At 51.3% G+C, this 10,864-nt stretch overlaps 1 protein-coding gene across 2 annotated transcripts in view; it reads left to right on the top strand.

Moving 5' to 3' along the window:
* Positions 1-10,864, top strand: part of ITGA11 (integrin subunit alpha 11) — a 53,419-nt gene that overhangs the window by 39,802 nt on the left and 2,753 nt on the right. The window contains exons 21-30 of one of the 2 annotated variants that reach the window (XM_037394302.1): positions 1,707-1,805; positions 3,223-3,299; positions 4,009-4,098; positions 5,367-5,457; positions 5,596-5,709; positions 6,527-6,613; positions 6,839-6,949; positions 7,371-7,466; positions 7,850-7,963; positions 8,228-9,207. In XM_037394302.1, coding sequence (XP_037250199.1) covers positions 1,707-1,805; positions 3,223-3,299; positions 4,009-4,098; positions 5,367-5,457; positions 5,596-5,709; positions 6,527-6,613; positions 6,839-6,949; positions 7,371-7,466; positions 7,850-7,963; positions 8,228-8,299 — 951 coding nt within the window. In that variant the 3' untranslated portion in view covers positions 8,300-9,207. Of the gene's footprint in view, positions 1-1,706; positions 1,806-3,222; positions 3,300-4,008; positions 4,099-5,366; positions 5,458-5,595; positions 5,710-6,526; positions 6,614-6,838; positions 6,950-7,370; positions 7,467-7,849; positions 7,964-8,227; positions 9,208-10,864 lie in introns of those variants that run through there. The other variant, XM_037394303.1, reaches the window with a different exon arrangement.

The raw sequence follows: 10,864 nt of genomic DNA on the forward strand, positions 1-10,864 counted from the left end.
AGGCTGCCGGGGCAGATCCAGGGCTTCCCAAAGGCACTGCTAATCCTGGCTGGATGAGAAAGCTGTGTCCTAAACCAGAGCCCAAAAATGTCTCCATCCCTCATAAATCAGACATGTTTATGGGCTCAGTTTCTAAGCACTTTACAGCCCTTTCAGCTCTTTATTTTGGAAGTATAAAAATGTTTGAATTTTAAGAGCCTCTAAGAAGGTCAAATGCAGATGAAATTGTTTCCCTCTTTATTTTTCTACTCCAATAGTTTAAAAATACTTGTTTCACATTGCCAAGTTTCCGTCAGGGATGAATTTTTGCAGCTGAGATACAACTCCTGGAAGTCAGGGCTGATAACGGGAACACTGCCGCAGCTCAGCATCCAGCCAGGTGATGCTACTTCCTACAGCTGTCCCCTGGATGAGGCTGTCGTGCCCCTTCCACTCCCACCCTCCCCAATATTTCCCCCCTACCACTCGCTCAGTCTCAGTATGGCTTCTCCCTTTTCCCAGTGAGGTTTGGGAAATATGCTGATGCTGCTGAGCCCTCCCTCACCCCCCCACTGACTTCATACCCGCCCGCAGATCCCATGTCCTGCATTTGTTTTTCTATAAGCCATGCCAAGGGAAAATTGTGGGGCATGTTGCCCACAAAATTTTAAAAAATGTGTTTTCTGAGAGATTACGCCAAATTAAGTGAAGGGGTAAAACCCTAAGGTGCTAGGTAGCAAGAACGCACCACGCAGCAATGGCTGCAGGAAATTTTTGTAGCTGGTTATAGAAGCATCACTGCTGAGGGGGTCCTAGCTGTTGCTTCTTATAAATAAGCAAATTGCCAGCCGGAGGGGATGGATGTTTGTGTCAGAGGCTTTACAGAGACCCAAATAAAAAGCAACCGTGGCCCCAGAAAGTCCATAATCTGAGCAGATGAGTGGGAGAAAGCTCCGGGCTGTTGCTGATGGCTGTCAGGGCATTTTTGCTTGCCACTGGTGCTGAGATGTCTCAGCTCCTGGGTAGGATTTGTCTGACGGCAGCAGCTTGAACCGAGACATTTGTGGGGTCTAACACAGGGCCAAAAATCAGAATAGCTCATCGTCTCACGGTGGGGATGGATACATACATAGCCTGCATACAACCAGGCTACAACCTCTTGTAGGGTTGCTACAGCTTGGCAGTGGAGGAGGCGGAGCAGGGTTTGTGTCCCATCCCACCCCAGCCTGTGCTTGGACATCACTCCTGTGATGGGCAGGAGCTTCCCCAGCCTGGCTGGTGAGCTGGAAAGTCTTCAAGCAGCAGGAACGTATTTGTTGAGACAAGGAGATTAATAGTGCTGCTTAGCTGGTGGCTGTGCAGAATAATAGCTCATGTTATCTCTTGATGTTTCCCTGTGACTCCTCATCACAGGAAAATATTCTTCTTCCCAATTATAGTGCCAAGAGTAGTCAGGTTCATTCATTCACTGCTTTAGTTAGAATTCTAAAGAGGATTTAAATCAGAAAGCTGGAAGATGCTTGCTAGAAATGCCCCTTTTCGGGAATGACCCTAGAAATTCAGCTGCGTGGGAAGGATTCCCAGCCTGCAGCAAGAGGGGTGGGTTGGTGGTTTTTTCCAAGAGTTAAAGCCTGTTTTGAGCCCCACGGGTGTGTTTGCTGCTTTCACAAAGAGCCGGGTCACAGGGCTCGTGCCCAGTGTCATGGATACTTCACGTCCCACTTTAGGATGACACGGACATCAACATCGACTGCATGACTGAAGACAAGCACCCCAACAAGAGAGTGTGCAACGTGAGCTACCCGTTCTTCCGAGCCAAGGCCAAGGTAAAGCGGTTCCCTCCTGCCCAAGTGAGGCTTCACCCACGGGGCAGGAGCCCTCTGCCCGCAGCATGGCCAGGGGGCTGCATCCATCGGTCTCCAGGCTGGGTGGGTTGGAAGGGATTTTTAAAGATAAACATTTCTTCCCTTTCTCTGTCCACTGCTGTTGTTTGAAACGTGTGTTAGGGGAGTCAGGATGGGTAGGATGCTGCCTTGATGCTAGGAGAGCACCAAAATCAAACCCAGCTCCTCCGAGTCAAAGAATTTGATTCCAGTCCTTTGGAGCAATTTACTGTTGGCTTCAAACCACTGATAGGAACTCCCTCAAGCTCCTTCCTCAGAGGATGAGGTGCATTTCCCTATCTGAGAGGTTTTCCTTGCTGTGAACACCCAGGGTCCCTCCAGATCCTCCTCTGAGCCTGCCCAAGCCCCCTTGAGTTGGCAGCATTCTCTGAACTGCAGTTCACAGCACTTGGGGTAAGCCCAGGTCCAGCGAGCATCATTTTTTATGTGCCATCAAACCCTTTGCAAATGTTACACACAGCATTAAGGTGGGGAAGACAAAGCGAGGAGATGCTGCTCTCTGCGGTCACTGGGGCTCCGTGTGAGATCCCACCTGCCTGTCCTGCACCCATGTGGGAAAAGGGGCTGGTACAAGTGGCATCTAAAGATAAAATCTTTCCAACCCCTGTATCTGTCTGAAGCCTTTCCTTGTCAGAAGCTTGATAATGATGGATGAGCTCCAAGCACCTCGCTAGGCTTTAAAGCTCCCAAAAAAAGCCCTCTCGGATGCCTGTGGCTGTACAAAGAGCGCAGCAGCCCGACTCCCCATGACCTACAGGGGCTGAGAATGCATCTGCGTGGCATCAGGTAGTCCAGGTCCTGCCAAAACAAAGACAAGCTGGAAATGGAAATTTGGCCCAAGAGCAGCAGGAGTTTTAATATTATACTCAGCTGTGCAGTCCCAGACAGTTTGAGGTCATTGCCACAGCTCCTGCAGATGTGACATTTATCACATTTTATTGTTGTTGGCCTCTCTCCGGCTGCCTTCCCCTGCCAGCCGACCCCGTGCTGCAGAGGGGAGCGGGTGGCCTCTCGCTGCAGGTCCCCTGGGGGGGTTCTCTTCCAAAGGGGGGCTGCTGGCTTCTCCAATCTCGGAGCAAAAAAAATGCAGCGTGCAGGGCTGAGGGAGAGCAAATCCTGCAAATCCCCCTGAGGGAGAGCAAATCCTGCAAATCCCCAGTGCGGCCTCTTCTCTCCCTGGAAAGCCGAGGCTCTGCCCAAAGCCCGGCAGCATCTCCCAGCGGGATAAGGGGGGTGCTCTCACCTGCACAGCCCCCACACTGGCTCCTGGCTGGCACTTGGGGTTGGGTGGGTTTTTTTCCCCCTAACATTTTCTCCAACCTGTTTCCAACCACCGCAGGTAGCTTTTCGCCTGGATTTTGAATTCAGCAAGTCAATTTTCCTTCCAAGCATGGAGATCTACTTGATCGCCAACAGGTTACTGGTTGCTTTCTCCCTTGCATGTGTTTGTCAGGTCAGCGGGATGCTGCCTGCTTGCGCTGCTTTCCTTCTTCCATAGCCAGAGGTGATGCTGGAGGCTTTGCTCGGGGAACAACCACAGGGAAACCTGATTGCCATGGGTTATTACAGAGTGTGTGGCCCTGTAGTCACAGACCAAGCTAGTCTTAATTATCTGTACATTTAAATCCATCATTTTTCTGTATATTGGAGGCTGTGCAGTCTCCGGCAGGCTCTGCGCTGAGCAGGGAGGGTCTCCAGCCACTGCTGCTTTCTCACCCACCTTCACAGCTGCAAATACCCCCCGCAAAAATATCTCCTAACAGCTTTGCAAAATTCTCCTCGCTCACTTGCCCTGCTCAGGTAAAATTTCCTGACAGCCAAGTGAACTCTCATTAGGCTTTTTTTATTATTATTATTTCCATCAACTATCAGGGCAGACAACGATTCGCTCTGCTGGGGCTACTGCACTGCTTTAAGGCTGCTGGGCATGAAACCTCTCCAAATTATCTACTTTTACGGCCTCGGGCTAAGAAAAGTTACAGAATAAAATTGCTTCTCTTTACACTTGGGCCAAAAGCAAAAGTTCAGCCCTTCCCCACCTGCTTCCTACAACACCCCCCCTCAATAAAACCCAGAGGGGAGCCAGCTCCTGCCTCATCCCCCGCTTGCCCCACTGCTATTTCAGTGACAGCGAGGAGAAGGAGAGCACCAAGGAGGACAACTTTGCCCACCTGAATTTTCAGCTGAAGTATGAAGCTGACCTGCTCTTCACCAGGTGCGTGTTTTGGAAGGGGATGCAGCTCATGGCAGAGACACAGCTTGCAGGGTAAAGCACTGCCAGCCCCATGGGAGCTGCATTCAAACAGAGCCCAGTGCAAACTGGCCTTAAATTTGGGGAATTTGTTTAGAAAAGGGACTGAAGGAGCCATAAAATCAGGGGCATATGGCTCAGTGGGTCCTTATAAAAATCAACAGCAAGGAGCAATGAGGTGTTGTGCTTTCATAATCTTTAAATGCACAAGTGTTATTAAATAGGTGTGAGGGCAATTATTTTTTTTTAAGGGGAAAAAGTACTTACTGTAGGTAAAAATGCTCATAATGTGTTAGTAGCCAGTGCCTGGGCCGGCAGCCATCCCACTAAAAATCCTCTCACCAGAAGCTCACTGAGGGATGTGTGTGGAAGGGTTTGGGCAGCAACAGTAACAAAAGCCGAGAGCATCCTCGGTCCAAGGAGAGCAGGGAGCTAAGGTGCAGGTGACAATTTATTAAGCTGACTATAAGAAAAAACGCGAATCCCAGAAGCACATTCCCCAGCAACGCTGGCTGTAATTCTTAGCAGATTTTTGAGACCTTCCGTCATTTTATTTATTTTTTTACACTAGAGGCAGTGGGGCACTGAAGATAAAACCACTTTAAAGCTCACAATTTACGGGGAGCAAGGGGATTCTGAATTTAACAAATACTAGAATCACCCTTAAGGGAGAAGGGAGAACTTGGAGAAAAAGTAATTTTAAAAAAAAATTCAAATTTGGGCACCTTGGGGGGAAAAAAGGGGGAAATTATTTCAAAGAGTTTTGGGGGGTTTGGGCCATGTGCCCTGTGTCATGGGACCAGCAAGAACGCATCCCATCGCACGGGCTCCCATGGGCACCCACCGAAGCTCCTGGCTCCTTCCCCTCCTCTCCAGCTGCGAAACAGAGATATGATTTACCTCCTCTGATTTACACAGGACACTCAAACCTCCAGCCAGGGTCTTGGATGTCTCTGTTATATTAAAAAGGCAAGAAAAATTCTACAAAGAAAGGGAAAATACTGCAGAAGCAGAACAGCAGGAAAATCCCCCACCTTCTTTTTGCACAAGGTGGAGGCAGGCAATGGTTTCCACCCAAAACAGGGACAGACAGCCCACAAGAGTCCTCTCCTTGGGGAATTCTGCCTGTGGAGGGGCTGGGGCTGCCCAGCTGGGGCAGCTGGGCACAGGCTGCTTCATGCTCTGTTTGCTCTGAAACCAAATCGTGACTTGTCGTCCTCTTGTCATGACAGAGCGTCGAGCTTGGACTACTATGAAATCAGGTCGAACAGCTCCCTGGAGAGATACGACAGCATTGGCCCCCCTTTTCATTGCACCTTCAAGGTAAGGAGGGGGTTTCAAACCTGCTGAGGGATGCCCCAAGTGCCACCTTTGAGGTGGGATGTGCCATGGTCACCCTGCTCATCCCCATCCCATAGGATGCCAGCACCCCCAGCACATCCCTGTCCTCTGCCCCCACAGCTGCAGAACCTGGGCTTCTTCCCTGTGGAGGGGGTGACCATCAAGCTCACCATCCCCGTGGCCACTCGGACAGGCAACCGCCTCCTGCTCCTGACTGAATTCGTGGTGGACCAGGTAGGAGGGGGTTTCATCCCAATTAAGCACATATGGGTCCCTTCTGCACTAGGGATGGGGCTGGAGACACCCCAGGGCAGGTCACCCCATCCTTCTGCACCCCCCCACCCCCCCTGCTCACACCTGCACGGACAGCCTTGGCTTATCCCCAGGCTTCTCCCTTTTGCATTTGCTTGACTGGAAACACGGAAAATGGTAGCAGCCAAAGGGTTTGGTCCAAATACTTCTCCCAGCTAGACCTCTCTCCAGTGCACCATGAACTCTCAAGGATCTTGAAAGCATTAGCTGTGCCTGGGGTGAACTGCAGGTTTAAGCAACCATAAAAGTGGTGAGAGGGCTGGCAGCAGACCCCAGGGCATCCCGAGCCCCCCGCTGCCCCTGCAGCTGGGCAGGACGCACGTGCTGGCGATGGAAAGAGCCCGGAGGTGGTGTGTTTATGGATGGTTTTGGCTTCAGTGGAAGCGTTTTGTATTACAGCTCTGACAAAGTCCCCGTGTCACCTGTGACACCCCAGCACATGGCTGGCACCCTGCACCAGGCTCTCTGCCAGGCTGATTTTTGCTAGGAAGAGGCACAATTAATTAAAGTAGGATGCTGGGCTCCTTCTGGGCTGGGACCTCCTCCAGCCCTGCGATGCAGCGGTAGCAGCAGCATCCCACAGTAACCCCAGCTCAGTCCCTAGACTCACCAAAGCCTGGGGGGGTGCCAGGGTCCCCCTGCTTCCACCAGGATGAGTGCTGTGGACAGGGCAGGATGGGGGGACGTGGCCGCCGTGGTTCCTGTCCCCATGCTCAGAGCCCATCGACCTTTCCCACAGGAGAACACGACCTGCAACATCTGGGGAAACACCACTGACTACCAGAGGACGCCCACTGCGGAGGACCTCTCCCGCACCACCCTCCTGGTACGCACCTCCGTGGGCCTGATCCTGGCCCCAGGCAGCCGCCAGACCAGGGAGAAAGCCCTCGGGACGGGGATGCCCCGTGGCCACGGGGGAAGGCTGGGGCATGGCCCCTCTGATGGGATGTGGCTCTCGCTCCCCTCGGTGTGTGCCGGAGGAGAAGCCCAGAGGGTTTTTATCCCCTTTTCAGCAGCGATGGTCCCACACCACAAACTTCTCCCCTTGCAGAACCACAGCAACTCCGACATCATTTCCATCGACTGCAATGTGAAATTAGCCCCCAACGAGGAGATGAACTTGCACTTGCGTGGCAATCTGTGGATGAAGTCTCTGAAAGCAGTAAGTCCTTCCAAAGTAGACATGCAGCTTTTGAAGCAAAATTCCCCAAAGGAGCCCTCACGCCACAAAAATGTGTTATGTTTTGTTTTGTTTTTCCTCTCCTGCAATTGCCTTTCCTCCCAGGAAGCCCGGACAGCTGTGGGGTGATTTTTGTTTTCAAAGCCAACTTATTTTATTGGTGTGTGCACCCAACATCCCACACAGCACCGCATCGTGAGGAATTTAATCCCAAGCAGTCCTTTTTGCTGCAATTTAGCCACACTCCTGACTTGTTCTGCATTGTCCTCCCCCACAGCTGCAGCGTCTGCGCCACAAATGCAAATCTGAAGCGGGAGGGAGTAAACCCAGGGTGGGGGCACCCAGCCAGGGTGCAGGGTCTTCTTTCATGTCTGATGCTCACGTCCAGCATCTCTTCATGCAGCTGAAGTTCAAGTCACTGAAGCTCACCATGAACGCTGCTCTCCAGCGACGCTTCGGGAGCCCCTTCATCTTCCGTGAGGAGGACCCCAGTCGTCAGGTGAGCCTCCAGGCATGACTGTCCCACAAGGACCTGGGCAGCTTTGAGGATGCTGGAAAACCCTGCGGCCAGCAGAAGGGCTGGAGCGACCCACAGCAGGCACCCAGCTCTGCAGAGCCCGGAGCACCTTGGTGCAGCTGTGGCCAGAGCCAAGCAGCTCCGGTCCCGGCAGCACTGGATTCAGCAGGGATAAACCTGAGCCAAAGCACTTGTGCGTGGTGGTGGTGGGGGGCATCATCTCCCAGCAGCTCCAGCATCCTCCCAAAGGAGGGGATGCTCAGCATCCCCACCATCATGCCATCCTGCCCCCAGCCTCTCCATTCCTGCCTGCCCAGCTCTCACATCCAGCAGCAGCAGCGTATTTTGATGTTCTTTCCTTGCAGATAACATTTGAAATCTCCAAGCCGGAGGAGTCGCAGATCCCCATCTGGATCATCCTGGGAAGCACCTTAGGAGGTCTCCTGCTCCTGGCCCTGCTCGTCCTCGCACTCTGGAAGGTGAGCGGCCCTTAAGCTGCACGTGTTGGGGGCTTGGTGGAGACCCCCATGTGTGGAGGGACCCCCTGGCCCCACAGTTCGGCATCCACAGCCCCACTAGCCCCTCAGCATCGCAAAAAGCTCCTCCAACCTCTTTCTGCTTCCTTATTATTTATATTCAGGGTCTAAACCTCCTGGCAATATCCCATTAAAAAGACAGACGCTTCCCAGCAATCAGCTGAAGTAATGGTGGGGTTTTCTTGTGTTTCTCTTTAATCCTTACAGCTTGGATTTTTTAAAAGCGGGAGCCGCAGGCGAGCGGCGGAGCGGGAGCGGAGTGCCCAGGGGCTGGAGTGATGCTGCCGGGGCCGCCGGCTTCCCCACCCCGTGCCCCCTCCCAGCCCCTCACCAGTTACGGAGCAGAGGTTCACCTCGATGCCAAGGGATTTGGGTGCTGAACTTGGGTTTGCATCGAGATGAGTATACCCCTTTGTGTGAAATCACCTAAACAGGTCCAAAAGCCAAAAAACCAAAAAACCAAAAGAAAACCACCCAACACCTACTCATGGCCCTGTGCCACAGCGAGAGGAGCTTCACACTGGGTTTGCAACGAGGTGGCACTGGTGTGGGGACCGAGCCCTATAACTTGGGGCAAACCATGGGGCTGCAAAAAAAGAAAAAAATCTTTAAAAAGTAATATCCTTAAAAAAATGAGGACTGCTCATTCCTATGGCTGGGCTGTAGCAAACCCCCAGGCTTTGCTGGCCACAGCTCTCAAACTGCATTCATTCATTAACCGGAGCAATTGGGTGGAGATTTTAATTTGCCTTCTTCTTAATGCACTGAATACAAACGATAGCAAATTAAAGCACCTTAATGCAAATCTCCAGTGTCTGGCTGTACATACTTATTCTAAAAATATGTACCTGTTTAAGCAAAGGAGAAAAAAAAAATTCGAAAAATTTAGAAAAAAAAAATATCAAAACCCAGTTTGGAGTGTTTTCTACAAACTGAGCAGTTTCAAAGAGCTTGTGTCCAACAAGGGTCCGCACGTGTATTATAATTGTACATACTCGGTGTCACACGAAACCGGATGATCGGTGCTGTTTGACAAAAATCTTTCTTTTTGCATAACAGAATTATTTATGCTAATATTAATTTTATGGATGAAAAGAAAGCATATGTCTGCTGGATGTGTAATGAAGTTTGTTAAATACTGTCCTAGTATTTTTTAAGGATTAAAAATACAGTATTTTAAAAATTAAGAGCCTCTACTCCCCTTCCATGGCTCGGTGGGGGGCGCAGGAGGCAGCAGATGAGGACAGGGCTCAAACTTTTTCCTCCACTTATTTACTGTGGGATGCAAGGTTTTTGCAGCCTGTTTTTAAAGGGATGATGGCAGGGGGGATGAGCGGCTCGGCATGCAGCCTTTGGGAGCCTGGAGGGAGGCGTGCTGCAGAATCAGTCCCATGCATTGTAGAAAAAGGGGGGCTGGGGGGGGAAATCTGATTTTTCATTGCTGGCATCCTCACCTTGAAAGGGAACTGCTCATGTCAGAGTTTCTGGCTGATTCAGGTTTCAGCTACCCCAGGGGGCCCAGCTGGGGTGCAGGGCTACCCCGGAGAGCCAAAATCCCAGCGCATGTACCAGGGTGGGTGCGTGGAGCTCCCCCAGTCCAGGGCAATCCCACCACCACCAGCACTCCCCATGGCCTCAGAGACCACATTTCACAGATTTATTTTTTTCTCTTGCTTCATGCTCAACCAATTTTCCTGAGCGCTGCTGAAAGCACATAGGCAGGCTGCAGGAGGACTACTGATGGCATCTTTCCAACCTTTTATTGCTAGGAAAAAAATAACTAACTGCTTTCCAAGGCTTTACCCAAAAGCATCTCAGCCCTGGGTGCTATGAAGAGGGTGACTGCTTGTGTCCCCCCACCCGAGCCCCCACACGCTCCCTCCCCAGGCTTTAATAACCCACAGCACTGGTTGCAAGGAAAGTACCTGAAGGTCAGTAAGAGCTGGGCAGGATCCTCTGGCGGGGCATCCCCAGGGACGTGGGTGGCGATGGATGATCTCCCGCTGCCGTCCAGCTCCAGAGCCACGTATAAGTGCATACACGTATATGTGTGTGTATATATTTTTAATGTAGACTATCTATATATGTCTCTGTGTGTATATATCCCTCAGCTTCGGGAAGCCAGGCTCACAGGCAAGATGGTGCACCAGCTTGGGGGGGTGTATGTGTGTTTGCATCTGTTTGTGCGTGAATGTGTATCTACATATACACGTATGTATATATACGTGTGGTATATGTATCTAAGTGTGTGTGTGTGTGTTAGAGAGCGCCTCCAGCTTTAAGAAGCTTGGTCATGGGGCACCGTGCACCAGCTAGAACCTCTGTGCATGTGTGTGTATATACATATATGTATGTGTGTGTATATAAAAAAGTGCCTGTATATACATATAGGCATATATATACACGTGTGCATGTGTATGTGTGTACATATATACAAATACATATTCTATACTGTCCATGTACACACACCTCCCACCCAGCAGCCTCCCAGAGCAGTGGCTGCTGCCCACTGGTACGTGCTGCTGTCCCCTGCCAAGGCATGGGGCTGTCCCTCTGCCGCAGACGGACAGCTGGCGAGCGACAGCCTCTCTGCCCTCGCAGGAGGGAAAGCTGCACTTCCATCGCCATTCAGCCAAAACACTCCAGGAACACAATCCCAGTTTCTCTCTGCAGCGCAGGGAGGACACCCGCCCTGTGGGACGCAAGCCACAGGCTGCTCCGTACCTAAACTGAGCATCAAAGCATCAGCACTTCCCTGAAAACATAAAGAGGGTTTGAGACCTTGGGTAAAGCTACTTACAATGACAGCTTTTATCAATTTAACGCAAAACAGCACAGGCAAAG

This window comes from Falco rusticolus, chromosome 7, assembly GCF_015220075.1.
Source record: "Falco rusticolus isolate bFalRus1 chromosome 7, bFalRus1.pri, whole genome shotgun sequence".
NCBI lineage: Eukaryota > Metazoa > Chordata > Aves > Falconiformes > Falconidae > Falco > Falco rusticolus.